Source organism: Myotis daubentonii, chromosome X (genome assembly GCF_963259705.1).
Source record: "Myotis daubentonii chromosome X, mMyoDau2.1, whole genome shotgun sequence".
In the NCBI taxonomy this organism is placed as follows: Eukaryota; Metazoa; Chordata; class Mammalia; order Chiroptera; family Vespertilionidae; genus Myotis; species Myotis daubentonii.
The window spans coordinates 5,016,615-5,043,600 of record NC_081861.1 but is presented as its reverse complement, the minus strand read 5'-3'; the positions used below and the strand labels follow the sequence as shown (position 1 = coordinate 5,043,600).

Here is a 26,986-nt window from a genome sequence, read left to right as displayed (position 1 = left end):
GGGTTAGGCCCACCCATACAGAAGGCCCTCTTGATTCTTGGGGACTCCTTTCCAAAGCCATATTTTTGGGGAGACAGACAGGGGCAGGCCTTGGGAAACCCTTCTACCCCGCACCCCCTATTGAAAACTATGCAATGGAGTTTCATGGAATGGCCTACCTTGTGGGGAATGTAGCCAGGGAATGGGATACCTCCCCCACCCCAGACAGATTTCCTGGTGGGAGCTGAATTGCTAGGCTTCCTCAGGCCCCAGCACACTGGGACCAGACCCTCCCCTCAGCTGGCCTCCTGCATGCTCCTCCCCTTGGGTCCTCAGGCTCCCACCTGACATCTGAGCTCTAGCCTGAGAAGAGGTGAGACTTCCTCTTCTCTCTGTCAGGGGGCTGTGGAGGTTTGGGGATTCAGGGAAGAGAACCATTACCTCTTATCTGGCCTCTAAGAGAGGTCCCCACCCTCCACTAGGCCCAACAACACCTAAATTCCAAAGCTTGGAATGCAACCACAGGCTTCATGGGCTGTGGCCTCAGCAGTGACCTTCTACCCCCAGGCCTTGCCTCGGGGGTCAGGCTGCCTCTCCCAACACACATGGATAGCACAAACACTACCCCCCTTCTCTGGCTGCTGGAAATGGGTCCTTGCAACTCCATCCTCTGCTGGGCCCCCAGCAAACTCTAGCAATAGCAGCTGCTGCTGTGACATTATGCAAAGCCTCTGCCCAGTTTGCTGCATTTACATCTGCCCTAATCAGAGGGGCCACCTCTAACACTCCTCCTTCTCTCCCCTCTGGTTTGCTTCTTTCCTGGGTTGGGCCGGAGTCTGGACTGGCTGAGATAAGCACCTGGCAACCAACAGGGGTTGGGCTGGGTTTGGAGATCATGAGCTGATTCCTTGTACTTGGGCAGGAGTCCAGAAGCGCCAGGGGCTGAGGCCTGGGTTGTTCTTGAACTCTGGGAGTTGGAGAAGGCAGGAGGAACTTCTCTCCTCCTCCCCACAATACCTTTTCACATATTCCTCTCTCTTCTCCCTCTTGGGTCACCTTCCGGAACTCTGTGTTCGCTCTCAGGCTGATTATCTGGCATCATCTCAGGTTCCCTGTCCCCGTGGAGCTGGTGGCTGACAATGATGTAGTTTTCATCAGTCAATAAAACCTGTGAGGAGAGATGAGGATGAACACCTCCTGGCTCAGTGGCTTTGGGGGCTGGGGAGGGCTTGGGGACTTAAAAGTACTGATTTAAATTCCTTTCAACTAGTAGAAGGGCTAGTGTGGGTGAAGGTATGGGAGGTAGATGGCTGGTGATGTGATCTGAAAGATGAGGATCTAGGAGGAATGAAAAAGCGGAGCTTGAAGAGTTGACTCTCTGGCCAGTGAGGCAGGCTAGGAGGTCCTGAGACATGCCTCCTTGGACATCATCTGCTCCAGCTTCCTCACTCACAGATGAGGAAACTGAGACCCAGAGCAGCACATGCTTGGTTTGGGGGAGACTTAAACCCTGGTTTCCTGACAGAAAACGGCTCTGAATTGAACCCTGATGAAAAGCATCTCTCAGTGTGGCAAATCCCCCTTCCTTGTGGATGGATGGCCCTACATTTTCTCTTCTGGGCTACTGGGTAGATTAGGCTAGTGTGTGACTGAGCTCTGTGGAGTACTGAGAAGACAGACCCTGGATTCAGGTCAACCTGAATTCCAATCCCTGGGAAAGATAATGACGTACCTTTTCTTACCCCAGGCTGCTAATCTGTGAAACAGAGATAATCATTTCTTTTTTTTACCAAATATTTATTAACTGGATATCATGTGCTAGCCCTAGAGCAGTGATGGTGAACCTGTGACATTCCTGTCAGAGGTGACACGCAAACTCATTTTTTTGGTTGATTTTTCTTTGTTAAATGGCATTTAAATATATAAAATAAATATCAAAAATATAAATCTTTGTTTTACTGTGGTTGCAAATATCAAAAAGTTTCTAGAGAAAAAAAAAGGAAAAAAAAAGTTTCTATATGTGACACGGCACCAGAGTTAAGTTAGGGTTTTTCAAAATGCTGACACGCCGAGCTCAAAAGGTTTGCCATCACTGCCCTAGGGGTACAGAAATGGGCAAAGAAGACATCATTTCTGTTCTACAGAGGTGAACATGGAAGGCAACTAAGCAATTACAATATAGTGCAGGGGAACTAAGATCTATGGATTACAGAAGCATGTAGAGAATCTAACCTGGCCAGCACAGGAAGAATGAGGGGCAGTTAGCCAGATGAAAGACAAAAGGGTAAAAATGTTTCAAGCAGAGGGAACAGCATGTCCAAAGGCCTGGAGGTTAGAGAGCGAGCTTGGGGCCTTTGGGGAACTCAAATTAGTTGATAGAGCTGGGAAAGAGAGTGAGGCTGTGATGAGGGTGAGAATGTAGAGGTAAGCCAGATCACAAAAGGCCTTTGAAGGTAGGATACAGATTTTGGACTTCATCCTAAGGATAATGCGGACCTCTAAAGGCTTGCAAACAGAAAGTCATCATGAGGTTTGTGCTTCACAAGGATCATTCTGGTTGTGGAGAGTGGATTCTAGAGAAACACTCCTGGAGGGAGGAAGAGCAGTGAGGAGGAGGCTTTTGTAGTGGTCAACACAACTGGTCCAGTAAACATGAGTCCTCTCCCATTAAGTGGTGCCCTGGCCAGGTAATGGCAGTAATAGTTGGACAGTCAAAATTTTTAAGAGGTAGAATTGGTAGGGCTTGGGATTGACAGGCATCTGGGAGTTGAGGAAAAGGCAAGGCTGACTCCTAGGTTTCTGGTTTGGGCAAAGGCTGGAGGTGCCATACACTGTCAAAGGTAACATCAAAGCTGTTAGCACATAGTTCCAGGCACATAGTAAGTACTTGGTGATGACTAGCTACACTTTCATAAGTTCAGTTTTAGATGTGTGGTGCTAGACAAATATCCAGTAGGGAGTGGGATATGTGGGTCATGAAAAGACTCAATGTGATAATGTGCATAGGCATTAAGAGCAGTGTCCTGAACACAATAGGCCCAGTAAACTTGAATCCTCTCCCATTAAGTCTCATGAAAAGAAAACACAATAGTACATTTATTACTGACACCCTTCAGGGAAGACTTCAACTAGGGTTGGCATCTGAAGGAAGTTTAGATGGCACTCAGAAGAGCTTTTTGATGGTCTCTCTTTCAGTCAATCTATTGTATTAGTTGGCTCCTAAGACACAGCAAGCCCCCACCTCTCACAACAGCTTCTTGGTTTATGAGCTCAATGGAACCCCACAACTACTCCCTGAGGTAGTCTGGGCAGGCATTATCATTCCCATTTTACACATAGGTAAATCTGAGACACAATGACTTGCTCAGGGTCCTACAGTTGGTAATGGGCCATCCATGTCTGGAACTGAGGTCTTCCTGACTCCAAAGCCTGGGATCCTTTCCTGTGCACCATCATGCTAATTTATTGAGCACTTACTATGTGTCGGAACACTATCAGACCCTTTATGAGTCTGACCCTTAAATTAGAATCATCATTGCCATTTTATAGAGAAGCAGAAATTGAGCTTGGGTGGATGTTAAATGACTTGCCAGAGAGCACACAGACAAGAGAAGAGCTAGATTAGCTTGTAACTCTCCAGCTGCTCAGTAGCAGAGATTTTACCAACCCCACTGTGAGACGCTGGCTAGTGACAGAGATGGATACATAAAGTTATGCTCAAACCAGGTAAATTCAGTTTCAGAAACAAATAAAAGGCGGCTATGCGGCGCCTGCGCACTAGCCACAGGGGCGGGGAGGTCAACGCGGGGGCGACAGTGTGGTAATGCCAAAGAAGGCGTGTCTGCTTCCCAAACACCGGCATTCCCCACGGTGCATGTCTGTCCCCTGGTTGGCTCGTCGGCCCCGAGTGACGGCGCCTCTTAACCAATCACCGCAGTTCTCAGCCCTTTACACAGTGAAGCGCCGCCCGCCTATCCACGGGTGTGGATTTACAGGTGGGTGGGACCGGAACTGACGCTACAAGGGATTGCTAAGCTCTGGGAGTGTTGATATTTTCCTGTCAGTCCAACTGACAGCGGCCAAGTTGGAAGCCTGGAAGGGAGGCGCTTTTGAAATTGTCGTGCGCGGGGCAGGTCAAGGTGTCCTGCCTGTCGCTGTACCGCCGCCTGCGAGTCAAAGCCTCAGGGAAAGAAGTCAAGAGCAAGACGGCGCGGACAGAAGAAAGGCCAAGAGCCGGGGCGCCGACTTTGAGTGAAATCTGAGACAGAGGGCACGGGAGGGCGATCGCTCACCTCTGATTGGCCCTTGGGCGTCAGCGAGGACCCACGCAGCCACTTCGATAGGTTGGTGCCCGCGATTGTTGTGGCGGCGGCGAGGATTTTGCCCACGTACTTCCGAGCCAGAGGCGGGGCTGTGCTCTGGCGCGCTTGCGCGGCGCCCCTGGACCCCACCCGGTAGTTCAAGAACCTGCGAGGGGGCGGGGCGAAGAGGTACTTGTTTTGGTTCTGTCTCCCTGGAACTGGAAGGCCGGAAAGAGCGTAACAATCAACTTGCCGAACTCCGAGAGTAGGCGACGACACTCGTCGCGCTGCCTTCACCTTCGACTTCACATCCGGGTTCTTCCGTCGCGTGACCTGCGCGTCGCCTACGGCTCTCGAACCGGTGCCTCAATCTCTTTATCCAGGCCGGCCGATCCCGTGGTGCTCCGCGCACCACTTTAGCCCCTCATCCGGGTTCTGTCCCGGCGTGCCGCGCGCCGGGTTTGCTGGGGGGTACTCGGCGGTGCCGCCATGACTATTCTCCCCAAAAAGAAGCCGCCGCCTCCCGACGCCGACCCCACCAATGAGTCGCCACCGCCCGGGCCGCTGCCCCCGGCGCCGCGCCGCGGCGGGGGTGTGGGCGTGGGCGGTGGCGGCTCGGGCGTGGGCAGCAGCGACCGCGACCGTGAGCCGGGTGTCGTAGGGGCCCGTCAGCGGGCCTCACCGCCGCCCCAAGGCCAGCTGCAGGGGCCACCGGGGGCACTTCACCGCTGGGCGCTGGCCGTGCCGCCAGGCGCAGTGCCCGGTCCCCGGCCCCAGCAGGGCTCACCTCCTCCTTGTGGGGGACCGGGCGGTCCTGGCGGCGTTCCGGGCGATGCTCACGGTACAGCGGCAGCAGGTGTAGGCGCGGCTGGCGTGGTGGTGGGCGTGGGCGGCTCGGTGGGCGTGGGCAACTGCTGCTCCGGGCCCGGCCACAGCAAGCGGCGGCGTCAAGCCCCCGGGGTTGGGACGGTTGGCGGGGCCAGTCCGGAGCGTGAGGACGTCGGCGCAGGTTACAACAGTGAGGACGAGTATGAAGCGGCTGCAGCGCGCATCGAGGCCATGGACCCTGCCACTGTTGAGCAGGTATGGGCTGGGAATGACAGGTGAGCGGGTATGGTGGATGGTATGCCCAGGCTGAGTAGGGACCCAGGTTACTTGCACGTCACCTCCCTGAGCCTGTCATTGTTTTTCTCTGGTGGTAGGGGCATGAGACACCATGTTTACCTGCCCCTTTTCCCCAAGGTCTTGAGGTTAGAGGCCCGAGATAAGACGAAGGACTTAAAAATGGTGTTTGTGGTCTCTTCTGGGTCCTGGGACCTCATCCTATAGGGCCAGTAGGTGGGAACTCCCCAGGAGACACAGGCAGGATGAAATGCCTCCTGGGAGGGGAGTCTCATGACTCTCCAAAGGACCTTGGTCTGTGTTCAGTGGCATGAGATTTGTTTTTCTCTGAGACACAAGTAAGGTTGACACCTCAGATGTTTGAGTGATACCAAGATATCTAAACCCTTTCAGGGGTGTGAGACACTCTGTATAGGACAACCCCCTCTTTCCTTCTCAGGGGGACACAGCACAGGACCCTCAGCAGTGGGGTCTGACATTTCTTCGGGGGTCCTAAGACTGCCTTCAACGGCCTGAGACTTTTCTAAAATCAAGGCCCCGAGACACACATATGCATCCCCTTTAGTGTGAGGGATCTTCTGAGCTTTCCTCCAGGGATATGACTTTTCTTGAGGAGATAAGATTCCCTTCCCCTTGGGGACAAGAGCCAAAACCAATAGCCAGGGACCAGAAACTCTGCTGGGGTACGGGAGACTCATTCTCTTAATTGACAAGGGTCTGTGCTTCCTCTCAGTATCTGAGACCTCCTTGGGCACAAGAGTCTGAATCTCTCTCCAGGAGATAAAACTGCTTTTAAGTGATAGACCTTTGGCTTCTCTCCCCCACCCCCACCAGGCCTGAGGCTTTCTTCAAGAAAATGAGACTCACTGTTTTGGATACTGGAGCCTAAGATTCCCCCTGTTTAAGGAGTCAGGCTTTCAGAGACTGGGTGTGAGGCCTCTTCAGATATCACCCCTCAGAGATCCCAGGCAAAGTGAATTCTTTAGGGGACCTTTCTTCTCAGGGCCTGGTATCTGAGTGATTTTCTTTTCTTTTTCTTTTTCTTTTTAAATATATTTTATTGATTTTTTTTACAGAGAGGAAGGGAGAGGGATAGAGAGCTAGAAACATCGATGAGAGAGAAACATCGATCAGCTGCCTCCTGCACACCCCCTACTGGGGATGTGCCCGCAACCAAGGTACATGCCTTTGACCGGAATCGAACCTGGGACCCTTCAGTCCGCAGGCTGATGCTCAATCCACTGAGCCAAACCGGTTAGGGCCTGAGTGATTTTCTTGGGGAGCCTGAGACGCCACCACCCCCGTCCACACACACAGGGGTCTATGGGCTCCTTCTACCCAGTCAGAAAGGACTAAAACACTTCTTGGGGACGTAATAACCCCCTCCCCCCTGTAATAGAGATCTAAGTACCCCCCCCCCTAGTGTCAGGGATGTTAAGATTTCTGCCTTGGGAGCTCAATCCTGAGATCTAGGCAGCGTGGAGTCCCAGAGATGGAGTCTGAGGCCTTCCCACAGACCTAAGCCTGCCTTCAGGGGCCTGATACCCACTGTGCTAAGGACACTTGAGCTTTCTCTCAAAGGCAAGAGGCCCTTACTTACCCCAGTGACTGCTGTGTCTCTACAGATGAGATCTGAGCTCAGGCATAGAACCTACCACCAGAATGAATTCCTGAGACCCTTCCCTTGGGGGCATAGGTACAACGTTCCTGGGGAATATGGTCCTGAGTCTCCCATCCCCGCACAAGAATTTGAACTTGTCCGCATGTACATGAGACACCTCCCCCCTCCTTAGGACCTGAGACCTGGGTCTACCCTGATAGTATTGGCTATTACCTCACTTCAGACAGCACACACAAACCTGAGTCATAGCGGCCTTTTTATTTTTTTTTATTTTTTATTTTTTTAAAATATATTTTATTGATTTTTTACAGAGAGGAAGGAAGAGAGATAGAGAGTCAGAAACATCGATGAGAGAGAAACATCGATCAGCCGCCTCCCGCACATCTCCTACTGGGGATGTGCCCACAACCCAGGTACATGCCCTTGACCGGAATCGAACCTGGGACCCTTCAGTCCACAGGCCGACGCTCTATCCACTGAGCCAAACCGGTTTTGGCTTGCGGCCTTTTTATTTTATTGATTTTTTACAGAGAGGAAGGGAGAGAGATAGAGAATTAGAAACATCGATGAGAGAGAAACATCGATCACCTGCCTCCTGCACACTCCCTACTGGGGATGTGCCCGCAACCCAGGTACATCGAACCTGGGACCTTTCAGTCCGCAGGCTGATGCTCTATCCACTGAGCCAAACCGGTTTCGGCATAGCGGCCTTTTAGGGGCATGAGATTTCCTGTCTTGGGGACTTGAGCCTAAGACCACCCTCCACTTGTGAACTAAGTCCTAAGAACTGCCCTCTCCCCTGGGGGACATAGGTGTGGTGGGATTCTGAGGAAAAGAATCTGAGCCTCCTCCCAGGGGCCTAAGCATCCCCTTAGGGACAAGAGCTCCTCCACTTCAGGGAGTGGGCTGGGCCCTACCCTGCCATGGGTGTGAAGCCTCCTACAACCAGGCAATCTTTTATCACCAGGGAGAAGGACATGAGGTCCTCCCAGTGTGGCCTAAGGCTTTCCCCACTGCACAGAAGTACCTAGGTGCTCTTAGCTTCAGGCCAGGAAGGTCTCCTTACTTTCTCTCAGAAGGATGTCAGTTACTGGGGACAGGGGACTAAGGCCTCTCCTCAAGAACTAGCAGATATTCAGAGACTCAACCTGACCCAGCTCTGCTCGCTTCTCATTTCCAGGATCAGGGAAATATTCTGAGCTTCCTGAATTGCTTTCAACAAGCTTTTTTTCTTCCCAGCGATGGGAAAGAGGTCTGGGACATCCCCACTCCAGGGAAATTCTCCACCCATATCCCTGTCCCCCTTGGCTCAAATAAATCTTTCTGTACTTCGCAGGGTCCTGGGCCTTGTCTTGAGTCCCCTTCCTTGTTGCCTTTCCACCCATTACTACTCCAAGCAGGATAAATTATCTCTGGATCCACTGAGTCAGGACCAAGAGTTGTTTCTTCTCTCCCTGGTTTGGGGTCAAGTCTGCCTTGCCTCCTTCACAGAATAGGGAGAGAGACATCCCTGGTCCCAGGGACAGAGAGGAAGAATGTCACATGTTGCCATTGTGACTAGAATGACACCTCCTTACACCCCCTTTGCATCTCGTAGGCTGGGAGTTCCTCCGTTATACTTGTCCCCATAAGAACTTGGGAGTAAAGCTCTGTGGTTGCAGGATATCTTCCCTTCGCAACTAGAGGAAAAGCTTCCTCTCCTCGCACTTCTTGGGGTAAAAGGAGGAAGATGCTCCTCCCTGCCACACCTGGTCTGAGTTGGGTGGGACCCTCCGGGGACGTAAGAGGGGGACTGTCTTCCTGCTACCCCAGTCTTGGTCCTGAACTGTCACTGGGGCATTTGTATCCTGGAGGCCAATTAGAGCCCTTGGAAAGGGGAGTTGTGGAGAGGGAGCCCACATGGTGAATCTGGTCCTTGTTCTGGCTACTCAGACTTCCTGTTTGTCCCGATGCTGTGACTGTACCTCTGTTGCCTTTAGGAACCCCTTTGGCAACTTAGGGTCAGAGGTTTCCTTTCCCAGGCATGGCCGCCTTACTGAGAGTCTACTGTATGAAAAGAATGGCTTCAGAGCGTCCTCAGCTTGAGGACCCCACAGAGCATTCTGAGAATGGGGCATGCACACCAAGGTGGTGGGAGAGGCTGGGGCTGGCAGGATAGGCAGGGTGCCTGGGTTCCCATTCAGGCTCTGCTGGGGCTTTGCTGGTCACCCAGCAAAGCTCCTGCTCTGTGGGCCTCTTTCCCTGTTGGTCAGGTAAGGAGCTGGTGAGTGTCATTTAGGTTTGGGATTTTAGAGAGCTCACACCAAAGCCCTCTGGACTTGGAGGTGACAGAAAATGGTGGGTGTCTTTTGAGAAAGAACTGGGTTTCTCCCTGTCTCTCCCCTGCCCCTGTGTTTCTTCTTCGTCATCCAAGGTTGGTGGGCAGGACAAGCAGCCTATTTGGTGTGAGGCTCAGGGTTTGTTTTTTTTGGTCACCTGTGCTGTGATGAATAAACTCCAGGTTGCCTGTCAGGGGGCCTATTGGATGGTGTGGAGGTAAGGCTGTGTGTGGAAAGAATGGGGCCTTTTGAACTGGGCAGGCCCAGGGTCGCCTGCATAGCTACTTGATAGCTTCGGGCAAACTCTCAGCTGCCTCTTTTTTTTTTTTTTTGCAAAAGTCCACCCGTGCCCAGTGATTGAGTGTGTGAGTACCTGGCTGACCCACCTCAGACCTTGGCTGATGCTTCTCTTGCAGTTTCCCCAGGATCTTGCACTTGAGTTCTTCCTAGGAGCCTTTGTAACCTTCCAACTCTTCTAGAGGGGAGGCAGAGTATAGCAGAAAGTGGTCCCTGTTTGGTGGTCTGGGTTTGAGTCCTGTATCTTTGGGCAGTTCTCTTTTTTTTGGGTCTCAGTTTCTCTATCCATAAAATAGGTAGTGGTGAGGAGAGAGATTGGACTCAGTGTTCTGAAGCTAGTCATAATGTCTTCTTTAATTCCCTGTTCCCTACTCCCCCAACCCATTGTGAAAAGAAAGTTTTTAGTGGGGCTTCTTAGCTTTTGGTGGGGGTATGCTGCAAAGTTTCATGTAGTGTTGCACTTCCTTCTCCCTGGCCTATAGGTTCTTAGGTCGTTGTTGTTGTTGTTAATTTTTACAGCTTTATTGAGACATAATTCACATACCATGCAATTCATCAATTGAAAGTGGTTTTTAGTGTACTCACAGAGTTGTGCATCCATAAGTAGGATCAATCAAGTTTAGAACAGTTTCATCACCTCAAAACGAAGCTCTTGGTCATCATCATTATCTCCCAGTCCCCTCCCCTGCTCCCAGCCCCTAGCAACCATGAATCTACTTTTTTGTAAATATGTTTTTATTGATTTTTAGAGAGAGAGGAAGGGAGAGACAGAAACATTGATAAGAAACATCTCCATTGGCTGCCTCCTGCACGCCCCCTGCTGGGGATGGAGCCCCAACCAGGGCATGTGCCCTAACTGGGAATCGAACTAGTGCACCTCCCCTCCAGGTGCATAGGTTGACGCTCAATCACTGACCACAATGACCTGGCAACCACTAATCTACTTTTTGTGTTGATTGATTTGTCTCTTCTGGACGGTTCATAGAAATGGAATCATATAATATGCAGTCCTTTGTGACTGCTTCTTTCACTCAGTATAGGCTCATCTGTGTTGTAGCATGGAACAGTGCTTCATTTCTTTTTGTTGCATAATGATAGAATCTTCATTTTTTAAATCCCTTTCCCTGCCCCTGGCGTTAGGTTTTAGGGCCTTGCTCTTTCCTATCCCTGGAGAGCTTGCGTTGGTCCTTAGAGAGCAGTGCATCTGTGTTTCTCGTTCCATGGGTTGCTTGTGTTTTCCACATGGAGCTGAGCCAGTGTTCCTGGGTGTTTTGGGGGAGAGAGGGGTGGTCTTGGCACCAGGCTTGCTGGGGCAGAGCTGTGAAGCCCAGAATACTGAACACCTCTTTGCCATGGGCTCTGGGAAGACAACTGTCCATAAGCAGTCACTGCTGCTAACATCTTCTCCTGCTCCCTGTCCCCTTCAGTGACAGCTCATTTATTGATGAGTAGGGTCAGCAGCTTCCCAGTCTGTGGGGGGGAGTCCAGGCTCCTGCTGCTTTAATTCTAACCCTCCCCCTGGGAGGTGGGTGCTGCTGGATCCTGCTAACTGATAGCCATATGACATTGCCTCACAGCTTACAAGAGTGCTACCAGGGGGTTGTATTATTTTCCTGTGGCTGCTGTGACTAATTACCACAAACTAGATGGTTTAAAACAACAGACACATATTCTCTCACAGTTCTGGAGGCCAGCAGACTAAGGTCAGTTTCACTGGTCCAAAATCAAGGTGTTGTCAGGGTTGTACTCCTTTCAGAGGCTTTAGAGGAGAACCCAGTCCTTTTGCAGCTTCTGGGGGCTACTGACATTCCTTGGTTTGTGAACGCATCACTCTGATCTCTACCTGTCTTCACATCATCTTCTCTGGGTATGTGGTCTCCTCTTCTGTCTGTATCAGATCTTCCTCTACATGGCGAACCTTTTGAGCTCGGCATGTCAGCATTTTGAAAAACCCTAACTTAACTCTGGTGCCGTGTCACATATTGAAATTTTTTGATATTTGCAACCATAGTAAAACAAAGATTTATATTTTTGATATTTATTTTATATATTTAAATGCCATTTAACAAAGAAAAATCAACCAAAAAAATGAGTTCGCGTGTCACCTCTGACATGCGTGTCATAGGTTCGCCATCACTGCTCTACTGTCCTAAGGCCATTTGTGATTGCATTTAGGTCCCATCTCTGCATCTCACGACCCTTAACTTAATTATACCTGCAAATACCCTTTTTCCTTATAAAGTGACATTTACAGGTTCCAGGGATTAGGGCCTGATATGTTTGGGCGACTCTTAATTCAGCCTACTACAGGGGTGTTCTTGTTTCCCTTCCAGGGAGGGGATAGGAATGAATTAAGTGCTCTCCTACTGGACAGAGTCCTGTAATATTTGAGTCTTCTCAATATCCCTGTTATTGGGAGACTTGTTATCCCATTTCACAGATTGGAAAACTGGCTCAGAGCAGGTCATCACATGGCTAGTAATTGGAGCTGGATTGGAACCTAAGTCAGTTGGGTCCCACAGTATTTTGCAACTTTTCTTTGGTCTATGTAGCAGTCGGTTGCAGAGTCTTACACCTGGGATCCCCTGTTGTCAGAGAGTTTTGCCCAGCCCCTTTGTGGAGGCTCAGAGATGTGGATGGACTTGCCCACAGGCTTATTAGTGGGCTTGCAAGATTGAGGGTCTGGACTTGACTTCCTTGGGCCAGGACATTAATGTAGTGTAAACTTCTCTATGGCTGGGCCAGCCCCCACCCTCTGCCCCTCACTCCTACCAGCCTGTCCTTCCGGGCCATTTTCCTAAGCAACTTCCAAGTTGGCACCTTTTTTGGAGGCTCCTGTCCAGCTGGGATAAGGAACAGACTTTGCTATGAGCTCCTGGGACTGTATAAACTCTTTCTAGAACTCAGGACCAGGATCTCCTATTTTCTCTCCCCACAGGGAGAGAGAGAAAAGGGTTTCAGCCAGAGCCCAGGATCTTAAGGCTGCTGGTGCCAAAGCCAGTGGGTGGTTAGTGGCTAGGCCTCCACATCCAGGCACAGATGCCACACTGGCTGCCTAGGACTAAAGCCCTGCTTGTGCAAAGGGAATGCTCAGGCCTCCTTCATGTTTAGGGATAAACCAGGCTTTCCCCAGCATGGCCTGCTAAGTTTGTCTCCATGCTATGGCTCATGAGGCCTCCCCTGTTGCTTCTATACTAGGCCTTGTTGGTGCCCAAACCCCAGCTCTTTTCTGCCTTCATAAAATGAGGATAATGCTTCCTGCCATCTGGGCTGTGGTACAATTAAGAGGTCACCTTTTGCATCTGGCACCTGGCATGAGGCAGGCATTTGGCTAATATGAGTTCATCTTTCTTCCTGGCCCTGCCCCGCTTACCTTCATAGCCCTACCCAGGACTTGAGCTCGGCTGAACTCATTGCTGGCCTGTGGCCTCCCTGGTGCTTTGTGGCAAAAATGATTTCTTATCCAATTCACAAGCTTTTCTGGAGGTCTTGGTGTTTTAATCCTTTGCTCAGGTGGAACCTCCTCTCGGATACCAGCCTTAATGACTGGCCAGGTCACTTCCTCCATGTTCTCTAGCATCCCTGTGTTCATCTCTTTCACAGTCCTGCTCACACTTGTGTGTAGTCACTGCCTGTTTCCCTGCCCCTCGTGCAGTTTGTGAGCTGATGGAGGGTAGAGAGCAAGTCTGATTCATTTCTCTGGCCTCCTTGCCAGCCCAAGGTCTGACTTAGCAGCTGCCTGGTAACCCTTTACTGGATAAATAAATAGGAGGCCTTCTCATCCCCTTTGATCTCCTTTCCCCACACACTTAGGGCAGGCGGTTGCTGGGTGCCTTTCTTTTTTAGAACTTCTGTCCAGTCCAGTCTCAGGCTGTAGCTATAGTTGCAGCTGCTCTGCTGGAGACCCCCAGCTGGGAGATGGCTGACCCCATGGGGCAGGGATGGATTTGGGGGACTGGTTGGAATGTGCTAGTCCATAGCCTCTGGGTCAGGAGGGGCACCTGGACTGCTGGAATGTTGTGCACAAACAAGAGTCTTTGTGCTTCCCATGGAAGCCCATTAAGGGCTTCCCAGTGCCTTTGTCATCTCTGGAAAGCCAGCCAGCCATACCTTCCCGGGGTGTGGGCCCTGGTTGTGGGGCTGCTGGGTATTCCCTTTTCGCCCCCTCTTCATCCCCTCCTGTCCAGCCACTCACCTGGGACTTTCTGAGGGTCTCTCAGTTGTACATTATCTCTGTCTGTGTTGGTCTCACCCCTTCTTCTCTGACTGGTGACCACCTCCCCAGTATATGGTACAATATTTACAAAGCCTTTTCTGGCTCTGAAGCTCCTCTGATCGTCTTGACAGTTTTTTCAGGTATATCCCATAATCCCCATTTGATAGGAAACTGAGGCTTGGAATGTTCAGGTAGCTTACCCAAAATCCTGCTGCGAGTGAGTGACAGAGCTGAGGTTGGAACCAAGAGCTTTTGGCCTCCAAACCTTGTGCTTCCTATTTTGCCAGGAATTTCTCTCACTTGAGCTGGGGGGAAAAAAGGCCTGCCGAGAAGTGATGCCCTCTGGTTGGCAATTGCCTGGATCCTATAAATCCCTAAGTAGGGTGGTATCCCCAAGGAGCAGGCTTGGGATTTTTGGTCCCTAGTCCTGATACTGGATCAGGCTGGCTTCTCCTGATGGCCAGCAGAGGGCGTGAGGGGCCTAGGAAAGGTGTTGCTTTTAGTTTGTTTGGTTTTGAAATGGAAAATATGTTTGAAGTGACACGTGGACATTCTACTTTTTTTAAATAGACTTTATTTTTTAGAGCAGTTTTAGATTGACAGCAAAATTGAGCAGAAGGTACAGGGAGCTTCCATATACTTCCTGTCCCCACACATACATAGCCTCCCGACTATCAACATGCCCTATCAAAATGATACATTTATTATAATTGATTGATGTATCTACATTGACACATCACACTCACCCAAAGTCCTGGCTTCTGGCAGCCCTGGGCCATTTTTGTAAACAACTTCCAAATGTTTACATTGGGCTCACCCTTGGTTACATTCTAGAGCAGGGGTCCTCAAACTTTTTAAACGGGGCCAGTTCCCTGTCCCTCAGACCGTTGGAGGGCCGGACTATACTTAAAAAAAAAGGGTCCTCAAACTTTTTAAACGGGGCCAGTTCCCTGTCCCTCAGACCGTTGGAAGGCCGGACTATACTTAAAAAAAAAGGGTCCTCAAACTTTTTAAACGGGGCCAGTTCCCTGTCCCTCAGACTGTTGGAGGGCCGGACTATACTTAAAAAAAAAAGGGTCCTCAAACTTTTTAAACGGGGCCAGTTCCCTGTCCCTCAGACCGTTGGAAGGCCGGACTATACTTAAAAAAAAAGGGTCCTCAAACTTTTTAAACGGGGCCAGTTCCCTGTCCCTCAGACTGTTGGAGGGCCGGACTATACTTAAAAAAAAAGGGGTCCTCAAACTTTTTAAACGGGGCCAGTTCCCTGTCCCTCAGACCGTTGGAGGGCCGGACTATACTTAAAAAAAAAGGGTCCTCAAACTTTTTAAACGGGGCCAGTTCCCTGTCCCTCAGACCGTTGGAGGGCCGGACTATACTTAAAAAAAAAAAAAAAAAAGGGTCCTCAAACTTTTTAAACGGGGCCAGTTCCCTGTCCCTCAGACTGTTGGAGGGCCGGACTATACTTTAAAAAAAAGGGTCCTCAAACTTTTTAAACGGGGCCAGTTCCCTGTCCCTCAGACCGTTGGAGGGCCGGACTATACTTAAAAAAAAAGGGTCCTCAAACTTTTTAAACGGGGCCAGTTCCCTGTCCCTCAGACCGTTGGAGGGCCGGACTATACTTAAAAAAAAAGGGTCCTCAAACTTTTTAAACGGGGCCAGTTCCCTGTCCCTCAGACCGTTGGAGGGCCGGACTATACTTAAAAAAAAAAAAAAAAAAGGGTCCTCAAACTTTTTAAACGGGGCCAGTTCCCTGTCCCTCAGACTGTTGGAGGGCCGGACTATACTTTAAAAAAAAGGGTCCTCAAACTTTTTAAACGGGGCCAGTTCCCTGTCCCTCAGACCGTTGGAGGGCCGGACTATACTTAAAAAAAAAGGGTCCTCAAACTTTTTAAACGGGGCCAGTTCCCTGTCCCTCAGACCGTTGGAGGGCCGGACTATACTTAAAAAAAAAAAAAAAAACTATGAACAAATTCCTATGCACACTGCACATATCTTATTTTGAAGTAAAAAAACAAAACGGGAACAAATACAATATTTGTATTTGCATGTGGCCCGCAGGCCGTAGTTTGAGGACCCCCTGTTCTAGAGGTTTGGACAAATGTATCCACTGTGGTAGTACACAGAGTAGTTTCACTGCTCTAGTAATGCTCTGTATTCTGTCTACTCATCTCTGCATTATTTTTTAAAAAACACATTTGTACAAGTTCACTTAATCTGAACCTTTGGGGCCAAATGTGCTTTGGAAATTGAGAAAATTTTCAGAATTTAGAGAACTCACCAGGTGTGTATGCTGTTTCTGTAACACCTCCAGTGGGGTCTGTGGCAGACCTCGTAATCCAGGGGTCCTCAAACTATGGCCCGTGGGCCACATGCAAATACAAATATTGTATTTGTTCCTGTTTTGTTTTTTTACTTCAAAATAAGATATGTGCAGTGTGCATAGGAATTTGTTCATAGTTTTGTGTTGTTTTTTTTAAGTATAGTCCGGCCCTCCAACGGTCTGAGGGACAGGGAACTGGCCCCCTGTTTAAAAAGTTTGAGGACCCCTGTCATAATCAAACACCAGAATGTTTCTGCATGGAAATGTTTGAATATTCATCTCCAAGTGGAGTAAATGAATTCTCCTCAGCTCAGGTCAGGTAATGATGCCAAATAAGTTAGATAAAGTCTTTTGGTTTTCAAAGCTTTTTGAGTTAGGGAATTTTGGATGAGTGATTGCAGATCTCTTAGAAAGAAGGAGGTGAAGTAAAGTCACCTGCAGTGCCAACACTTAGGGATAATATTTTGTTACATAGCCTTTCCAACTTTGTATGCATATGTGTTTGTATACATATGCATATACATATATGCTAAATGTGTTCACCCACAAGTAAAATCATATTTTCATACATTTTGCCTTATGCAAGATCTTGGCAATCCCTAACTATATGTGAGATTCAAGATCTTACCAATCATTCCCTTCTCAACATCTCTCCTCCCCTAAAGTGGCTAGAGCAGTGGTCGGCAAACTGCGGCTCGTGAGCCACATGCGGCTCTTTGGCCCCTTGAGTGTGGCTTTTCCACAAAATACCACGTGCAGGCGCGCACGTACAGTGCGATTGAAACTTCGTGGCCCATGCGCAGAAGTCGGTTTTCAGCCTGGGCGAGTCTGTTTTGAAGAAGTGGCGTTAGAAGAAGTGGGGGGTGTCGGTTAGTTGTGCGATGGAGACGCGGCGCATGCAGCTGCGGGATACATGCATGAGTTGAGTGAGCCAGTCAGCAGTCTCGTGCAGTGGTTAGTGCTAGTCGCATCTGCAAATCGCCCGCTGGTAACAAAAGATAGACGAAACAAGTATACAAGACGAGTGTGGATGGGAGAGGTGGAAGGGGTCAACCTCAGCGAACATACCTCAATCAGATTGAGGATGTTTTTAGCAAAGGCCAGCTTAGGAGGACCCTCATTAAGTTAATAACAATGTACCTACCTATATAGTTTAAGTTTAAAAAATTTGGCTCTCAAAAGAAATTTCAATCTGTTGTACTGTTGATATTTGGCTCTGTTGACTAATGAGTTTGCCGACCACTGGGCTAGAGGGTCCCCAGATGAAACTACTTGAGGCAGAGCCAGCTTCCTCCCTCCAGTTCCCCATTCTTGCCAGCCCTGGGCCTCTGGCTGCCTGTGGGAAGGTCCAGCATTGGATTCCCAGCATGGTCAGCAGGAGGCAGAATGTAGCTGCGGCTCCTCTGGGAGCAAGTCTTCTGCTCACACAATGCCTGGCTCCTTAAAAGAAAGTGTCTCCTCCTGCTCCACATGCATGGAATGGTCAAACAGGGCTGAGAACTTGACCCTGTCCAGTGTCCTCTCAGCCAATCAGCTGGGCCCCTCAGGAGCTCGAGGGCAGAGCTCTGGGGAGGGGGTACAGGCCTTTCCTGTTGCTGACCCCCACACCTCTTCCCTGCAGCAGGAACACTGGTTTGAAAAGGCCCTGCGAGACAAGAAGGGCTTCATCATCAAGCAAATGAAGGAGGACGGCGCCTGTCTCTTCCGGGCTGTAGGTGAGTCTCTGCCTCAGCCTTCAAGGGCCTAGGGCTGCCCCTGAGTGTCCCAGTTGTCAGGAGTAACCCCTGAGACGGTTGGGGACAGAGTTAACTGGTCTTTTATGGACTCCAGGCCCCAGTCTCAAGTTAGTATCTGGCCTCTAGTCCTTCGTCATGAGGCAGTGTGGTGGTGTGAGAGTAATAATAGCAGCAACAATAGTGACAAGGAAAATAACATTAGGGACAGATTGCTCTGCCAGGCACTACAGGAAACTCTTGAAGTTCTTCCCTAAGCTGGGTAAGTGTCGGGACCACTGCTTCCATTTGTCAGATGAGAAAAGCAGCTCAGAGATGGAGAATGGCTTGCCCAGGGTCAGGTAGTACATGGTAAGTTAGTCTTAGGGCTAAAGGCTCGTCTGAGGGCTCTTAACCACAGCATACTACTCTCACCTTGGTATCATAGACTTTTTTTTTTAACTTACACAAAAGTAGAGACAATAGTAAACCCTCATGTACCCATCATTCACCTTCAAATAGGCATCAACACATGGCCAGCCCCGTTTCATCACTACCCTGCCCACTCTTTCTTACTCTCCTGAAATGAGTCTTTAAAAAAATTTTTTTTAATTGATTGATTGAGAGACAGAGAGAAACAGTAATTTGTTGTTCCACTTATATATTCGTTGGTTGATTCTTGTATGAGCCCTGACCGGGGATTAAACCTGAAACTTGGCATATTGGGATGACGCTCTAACCAACTGAGCTACCAGGCCAGAGCTGAAACAAGTCTTTTTTGTGGTTGTTAATCTTGACCTGAGGAAAATATTTTTTTCCATTGCTTTTTCAGAGAGAGTGGAAGGGAGGGAGAGAGAGAGAAAGAAAAACATGGATGTGGGAGAGACAAATCAACAGGTTGCCTCCTGCACACTCCCCGGACCGGGGCAAATCCACAATCCAGGTTACATGCCCTTAACTGGAATCCAGCCTGTGACCCTTTGGTGTAAGGGTTGATGATCTAACCACTGAGAACACTGGCCAAGGTGAAACGAATTATTTTTTTGTAATAAGTTTTTATTTATTTTAGAAGGAAAGGGAGAGAGAGAGAAAAGGATAAATGTGAGAGAGAAATATTGATTGGCTGCCTCCTGCACACCCCCTACTGGGAATCTAGCCGGCAACCTGGGCATGCGCCCTGATTGGGAATTGAATTGGTGACCTTTCAGTGCATGGGACAATGCTCAACCAAGTCAGCCACACCAGCCAGGGCTGAAATGAGTTTTTAAAGCAAAACCCCAACATTGCGTTATTTCATCCATAAATATTTCTGTATATTTCTCTGACAGATAAAGTCCCGGTTTCTTTCTCTCTCTCTCTCTCTCTCCCTCTCCCTCCCTCCCTTTCCCCCTCTCTTTCAACATAACCAAAATGCCATTATCATACCTAACAAAATTAATAATTCCTTAATACCATTTACTCTCCACTTTAAGCCCAACAAGCAGTCATGAGGTCCTTTGCTAGTGTCCAGGGGAAACAGGGAGTATGATCCCATTCTCACTTTGGGGTTCCTATATCTTCCATAAAAACTTCCCTCGATAGGAGATTTGAGCTGGTAGCCAGAAGCCCTGTCTTCTTGTTCTGCCCTCACTCAGAACTTTCATTGTCCCATCTGTGAAGTAGTATTGATTCTGAAGGGCTCCTTCAATCCTTTCTGGATGCACCCTCTTCCCCCATGCTTGCTGGTAGCCTGGGCTGTCTGACCCAGGCTCCACTCCAGGCTGTGCCACTGATTGTTCGTGTGACCTTGGGCAAGCAGCTTTTTTATCCTGAGCTTGTTACAACCTAGTAATAGTTAAATGAGATGACTTCAGTAAATCGCTTTGGTGCCTGAGAGCATAGTAGCCCCTCATGGAACAGTAGCACTGATAAAGCCTGAATGCTATTCTCAGTGGTGCCTCAGAGTCACAGGTGTTTGTTGAGTGGGTGAAAGAAAGAAGTTTAGGTGGGTTCAGGGGTCGTCTCCCCCTTTCTACTAAACAGAGGAGGTTTGGGCAGTGGCCTCTGCTGGGCTGGAAAATCCCAACCTCCAGCCCTGGCGTTTAAGTCTGTGTTCTCCCTGGGATATTTCCTAGAGAAAGAGTTTAGGTTTGGAGTCATTGGACCAAAGAAAGAATAGCTGGGGGCCTGTTCTGAGACCCCAGGCTGGTTGCTGGGTAAGCAGGGCTTCTGGTGGAGTGAAGGGCAGAGAATGCAGCTGGGCAGCTGGGTCTTGAACGGTCTTTGAGGCAGACCTTGGCGCTAGCGATAACCTGGCTTGTGCAGTAACCCATATGAAGAGCAATATTTGCACATGTGTCCATTTAGCTGTTTTCCCCACACATCCTCTGACCCTTCCCCCTGTTGGGGCCTTCCAGTAAGAGGCCCGAGCTTACAGGAAGCGCTGACCATGGCAGGTTGAAGGCCTTTCCTTATCAGCACTATGGCTATACATTTCCCCTGACTGAGCTGCCCTTGGCTTTTTTCCATAAAACCTCAGAAGCCCCGCGGTCTATCCTCTGAAGTACATGGCCCCTGGGTCTTTAGGCCTCGTATGGAATTTTCCCTGGGGCAGAGTGCACGCGACCTGTGCAGACCAGACCTGTGCGTGGGAAGGAGACTTTGCCCTCTGGCTTTCTGCTGCCTCTCTGCTTCCAGCCTAGCTTGGACAGGGACAGGTGGCAATTGCTCTGGGCTCTGGTGAGAAGGCTGCAGATTCTAACTTCCTGCCACACATTGAACAGTTGAAAGAGCACATAACTGAGGGTGGGAGTTGGAGTGGGGATTGCAGACCTAGGGGACACTGTCACTCCTTGACCTTGACTTTTTGCTAGGCATTAAGCTGGATGCTTCAGGTTCATCTGTAAAGTTGGGATTATTATCCCATGAGATAGTTGGGAAGATTGAGGCTCAAGAAAGGGAAATGACATGCTCAGGTCATTAGTGGCAGAGCTGGCATGGGAACCCAGAGGTGCCAAAGGACACATTCTTTCCATGGCCCTAGGAAAGCCCTAGCTTTTTAGTTTATCTCTCAACTGGCTGGGTGACCTCAGCTGTATTCCTTGATCTCTCTGGGCCTGACTTCCTCCAACGCGGAGCCTGTGGCCCTCTACTGTTGGGAATCCTGAAGCAGGTGGCTTTCTACCCTCTGTTTTGCTTCTGAGGTCTGGGTGTCCCCAGTGTGAACCACTATCCACTACTTGTGCCCAGTTCTCTCCCACCACCCGTATTGGGGACTTGTGAGCATCAGCGAAGGCTTGGGTGGAATGGAAGTGGGAGCCTGAGTTCCAGAGGTATCCTGTGGTCCACCCTGCCCCTGCTATGCTCAGATAACCTCCTCCTGGAAACGTGAGTCTGCATCTCTCCTCCTTCCCTCTCCGCATATGCTTTGACTCAGCAAAACCTCTGGCCCTGGCCTCTGTGGGCAAAGTGGAGGCCACAGTGTGTGTGTCTGCGTGGGCCATGGAGAAGCAGATGGGGGTGGGGGGGAGGTTACAGCAGTGAGGCCCAGAAACATTAGCCAGGCCCACTCCTCTGGGCCTTTCTGTGTTGGAACATGGGCCATCAGCATTGGAGGGATGGATCTTAGATCAGTGTAGACTGTTTTATAAGTGGGCAAACTGGGACCTCAAGAAAGTCAGGGCCCTATTATCTAGGTCACACAGGCAGGTGTCAGACCATTGGTGTTTGAGGTTGAAGAACCAGGCCAGGAGGAGAAGGTCTTCATGCCAGCTTCCATTGGTCTTTGCCCTGCCTCCATCAATCTTTCCATCTTTGCCATGGGAGTCCTTGAGTAGAAGAGCAGGCATCCCAGAGACCAGGCTATTGAGAGGCTAGGGTTCCGCTGTCTCCCCACTGAGTCTTTGGTCTTTGAGGTAGTTGGAGCCACTGTCCAGGTGTGCACCACAGCTGCTTGACAGGCGAGGCTTTTTCCCCGACTCATCTCCTCAGTGGGGCCGGGGTTGCCACTGGGCCAGGAGGAAGTGGGAACAAACCAGGTCCCTGTCTCCCTGTGCTGCTGTGTGTACACATTTGTGTGGTTTGTTTTTAGATTTCCTGCAGACACCAAGCTTCCTTTTCTGTTCTCAGCGGAACTTGCTGGGGCTCTCTTAGCAGGCAGCAGGCAGGCAGGCAGTAGCCTGGCAGGGAGGCACTTCTCAGGTGCCTCTAAAACCAATGGTAGGGCCCTGTGCGTAAGCTCCTTTAGATAGTCCAGGCTTTCCTGTCTTGCTTCTCCACGTAACTACTCGACTACATTTTAGGGAACCTGAGGAGGTTTAGAGACCTTCTGCAGCAGTGGAGGGAGGTTGAGGCAAGTCCGTTGATGCTATTGGCTCTTCTCCCCTCCCCCCAACCCCTGGCAAAGGCTAGGAAGGAGGGGGCAGGGTCCTCAGTTTGCACAGCCTTGTATCTTGGTGACAAGGGCATCTGCTTGTGGAATATGATAGTTGTCTGTAGTTGCGAGGGTTGTTGTGTGGGAATTTGGCCTCGGGGAACATCTTTGGCAGGATCTGCCGGCTGTGTGTGTGTGCGCATGTACATTTCTCGGCTGGTGACTGTATGCTCAGGGGACAGAAGTCGGGGGTCTGAGGAGGTGAGGTTCATGCTGACCTATGTGGCCTTAGTGAGGGGTACAACCCCTGATATTTGTAATCTGCCCACTCCCAGGTCTTTCCAGCTGATTCCTGCTTGTGCTGGTGGGGAAACAGGTAGACAGAATCAGGCCTGGCCTCTGAGTCAGGTGGTTAAGGTGATAGCGGGATTGGAGTGATGGTAATGTCATCTTGGGTGTTAGTGCTTGAAGTCCATCCTTGAGAGCCTGGCCTCCCCTTCACCCTCCCAAATGTGTGACCTTGGGCTAGCTGTGCCACATTTCTGCACCTCAGTATCCCCCCTGTGTAAAGTCAGGTTTTTGGGGGTGAGGATAGAGTGAGCTGGAATGTAAAAAGGCTTTGAGGGAACCAATTACAGTGCTGTATTGAGGGTTTCTGGGTTCTGTTTGGGTTGGGGACAGAGGTGAGGTAGTGGGGAACCCTCTTCCAGCTGGACTCTGGGAGGGGAGAGCAGGTGCGGACTGCCTGCAAATGCAGCGTCAGCAAGAGGGGGAGTTTCGGTTTCTATCAAAACAAGTTCTCTGAATTCCCCTACCTCTGCAAGTCCATTGGGCCCTTTCTCCCACCTTGGCCCCCACAGGGAAGTCCAGCCCAGCCCCTAGCCCCTGTGCCAACCTTCTGGGAGGAGGAAGACTTTCAGGAGGACAAAGGCGGGACTAGCAAAGTCAGACAAGAGCCTCCTCAATGAGGACTTCCTGTGTTCTTGGGCAACTCTGGGTATTTTCCCCACCTCATATCATCGAAAAGATCCTTCTACTCTCCCTTGTTGGGGAGGTACTATTGCTTTGTGTCCTTGGTCCTAAGGAGCATATTTTCTTCCACAGTAATGATCCCTAAACTAGGGTACATCTTGTAATCAGTGAGTTTGGTCATTCCCCCCCTGCAGTTATGATTAAATGCATGTATTATATCACCTATCAATGCATCTTAGGATCGAGGAGAAAAGGTCATATTTTGCATGTGACTGCTAAGTAGAGAAGGTCATACTTTGCCCACATTTAAGGACCCTGTTATGTGAAGCCTATACTATTGATTTGACATTAATTTGGTTACTAAAGATTTACAGTATGATTACAGAAGGTGGGTCTGTGGCCCTTTGGCGTCATAAAGGTCGAGTGCCAGTCCTGTATACACGTAGGGCAGCCTAGACTCTGGGTTTGGGGCTTTCCTCTGGCTGAGGAAGTACAACAGAAATGAGGAAGGGCTTAATAAGTGGTTCCGGTGACATTCTAGCTGACTTTGTGGGTAGCTAGCTACCTGAAGGCATCATCATCTGCCTCATGACAAACGGAGCCCCGTCTCTTGAACACCTGCTATGCCTCAGACGTTTGGCAAACCATCCCCTGTAGTCTTTACAGCGCCCATGAGAGGAAGAGGAGTTACTCTCTCCACCTATGGATGAGGCCACTGCAGCCCAGAGAGTTTAAGGGCCTTGTCCAATACCACACAGCTAGGAGGCAGCAGGCCTTACTGCCAAGGCAAAGGGGTCAGTGGCAGGGAAATGTGGGGACCCTCAAGGGGTTCTCTCCCCCAACTCCCTTCCCTGTCCCACGGTCTCCCTCGTTCCTCTGTTTTCTTGCATCCAGCATGTAGCTCAGGTCAATGTATCTCTTAGGCCCAGAAATGGGAAATGCCGATTGACCCTTCCCCAGAAACAGCTCAGCCCTATCCCTGAGCCTGGCAGGCCAGTCTCCATTTAACCCCTTCACTCCCATCTCAGTTCCTGTTTACTGCAGCTGCCCACAGCACTGCCTCCTCCGCACCCAGGCCCATTCTACAGAAATAGCTTGTCAAGCAGCTCTGGCAGGCAGGCAGCCGCAGTGGGCTCTGTGGTACTGGCTTCTAAGAAAGGCAGCAGCAGGGGGCCCCCAGCCTGTGCACAGGGCATGTGACTTGCTGGAAGTGCCACTGGGGGGCGGGGCAGAGTTGTAGCCACAGAACCCACATCCTTGTTTACATCAGTGATGGGGCTATCCCTTCCCGCCTTCACGCCCCATACTCCCCCTCACCCTCAGGTCCTTGCACACCTCCAGGAAGACTTGAGAACAGGCATGGGCCCCTATTCTATCTCAGAGCAGCCTTTCTCTCCTTATCTCACAAACCCTCCAGGGAGGACAGGGGAGGACAGCGAAGGCGTTCTTCTGGCAATTCTTCACTGAGGTAGACTGGCTGTCATGGAAGAATTCTGCCCCTGCCCCAGGGAGATCCCATCAGAGCAATGGTCCTCTGGGGGAGACAAAGGAAAATTCCCTCTTCATCTTAGTCAGTGGATGTAATGTGGGCCTCATCTTTAAGCCCACCTTAATTTCCCAGGGAGAAGACTCACTGGCTCCCTGAGTTTGTTCATGCACTTAGCGAATTTCCCAGTTTCCTGCACTGTACTGGGCCCTGAGCTGGGATAGACTTGGATGTGAATTGCCCTCAGTAGGAAGCCCAGCGTGATCAGGCAGATGACTTCTGTACACATGTTTGATAAACCTGGTGATAGAGGTGTCCAGGAGGGTGGGGAACTATTAAAGAACATATTGGTGTTGGATAAGTAGGCAGTCCAGCAGGATGGAAGGAATGTCCTGAAATGAGGGAAGGAATGTGTGAAGATTCTCAAGTCAGGCAGAGGGGAGCCTGTGTCTTAATTTGACTAAAACTCCATGATGCCTGAACCATTTGGGCCACAGGCTGCCCTTAGTTAGGTGCATATGTATCTTATCTCTCTTACTAGACTCTGTACTTCTTGTGGGCAGAGGCAGGGTTTTACTAAGCTCTGTCACCTTCATAGTACCGCACATTTAGGCCCTGGGGAAGGAGACTCTGATTTACTGAGTGACTGCTCCGTCTCAAAACCAGTGCTGGTCACATTATACCCATTATCTCATTAATCTCACAAGAAGGCCTGCCAGGGAGTTATCCAGCTTGTTCCTGTTTTACACGTGAGGCAGGTGAGGCTCAGTACACTTGGGTCACTTGCCTCTGGTCATTTAGCACTAGCACTTGGCAGAACTGGGCTTAGAGCCCAGCTGTTTTCCTTTTTTTTTTTTTTCAACCTACAAAGGCCATGCTGACTCCAGGAAGTTAGGTACACTGAATTCTAGACTTGAATTGGTCACACATTGACTTTCTGTGTGAACTTGGTCAAGCCACAAACTCTCCCTGAGCCTCAGTTTCCTCATGTGAAGAGTGAAGGTGGGGGTATGGAATCGATAGTGCTTCGGGCCACTTATGGGACTTAAAATGTTTGTTGACTTGTCTGAGTAGCCATCCAAGCCCTAGACAAAGTCATCTGCATGAGAGGCCTGTGGTTGTGTCCCTCTCACCTGTACTCTTGTTCAAAACTGTCCCTGTTTGCCTTTTTCTCCATGATTCCGTTCCAGCCCACAAGGCCAAGAACTCTCCAGGCCCTGGGGTAGGAAAGGAAGTTTTCCTGGCCCTGAGCCCTTCACCCCAAGGATGTTCTGTGACTTAGAACTCTTCTCTGGTGCCAGTTCTAATTCCAGCCTCTCCTTTCTTCTGCCTCCACAGCTGACCAGGTGTATGGAGACCAGGACATGCATGAGGTTGTACGAAAGCACTGCATGGACTATCTGGTGAGACTTTGTAGAGACCTTGGGGTAGGGGCAGAGTGGGAGGATCCCCTCCCCACACTGACCTCGACCCTCTGATCTGTTGTGCAGATGAAGAATGCGGACTACTTCTCTAACTATGTCACAGAGGATTTCACCACCTACATCAACCGGAAACGGAAAAACAACTGCCATGGCAACCACATTGAGATGCAGGCCATGGCGGAGATGTACAACCGGCCTGTGGAGGTGTATCAGTATAGCACAGGTACTTCTGTGGTGGGTAGGTGAGCGACTGACAGCACCTGGTCTGAGCCTGCCCTGCCCTGCCCCGCCCACTGTGGATGCTACTTCCTTCTCTTTTCTGCAGAACCCATCAACACATTCCATGGGATCCATCAAAATGAGGACGAACCCATCCGCGTCAGCTACCATCGGAATATCCACTACAATTCAGTGGTGAATCCTAACAAGGCCACCATTGGTGTGGGGCTGGGCCTGCCATCTTTCAAACCGGGGGTAAGCATGTCACCATGCCCAAGATGGCTGTTGGATTTAGAGGCCAGAAACCTTTGTTTGGGTCTCAGTTTTATACTAGCCCACAAAAATGTCCTGTCCCCTCTCTGAGTTGCCTCTGAGGTCTTACCTCTGAAATCAGGGAGTCCCCCAAGGGGATCTCTCAGGGCTCATTCTGTGGTCTCAGTTTATCTGTCTGAGTTGGCTCACCCATCTTTGTGCCTATGGAGGGTTGGCATTTTGGGATATGGAGTCATATTGGGAACCATGAACCAGGGCTGGGGCTGGGTTTCTTGGTCCCCACATGGATCCTCCTCTGAAACTCAGCAGTTATAGACATCTGTGGTTACAGAGACTTAGAGTTCAGGCCTGGTCCCAACACTTAACTGGCTGTGG

General features: G+C 50.1%; 1 protein-coding gene across 2 annotated transcripts in view; it reads left to right on the top strand.

The window, feature by feature from the left end:
- The first annotated feature begins 3,992 nt into the window (after positions 1–3,992).
- The window catches only part of OTUD5 (OTU deubiquitinase 5), a 29,620-nt gene continuing 6,626 nt past the window's right edge, over positions 3,993–26,986 (top strand). Inside the window, exons 1-5 of one of the 2 annotated variants that reach the window (XM_059678948.1) lie at positions 3,993–5,363; positions 17,796–17,889; positions 26,034–26,098; positions 26,186–26,342; positions 26,445–26,593. In XM_059678948.1, the coding sequence (XP_059534931.1) occupies positions 4,770–5,363; positions 17,796–17,889; positions 26,034–26,098; positions 26,186–26,342; positions 26,445–26,593 (1,059 nt within the window). In that variant the 5' untranslated portion in view covers positions 3,993–4,769. The remainder of the gene's footprint in view (positions 5,364–17,795; positions 17,890–26,033; positions 26,099–26,185; positions 26,343–26,444; positions 26,594–26,986) is intronic. The other variant, XM_059678947.1, reaches the window with a different exon arrangement.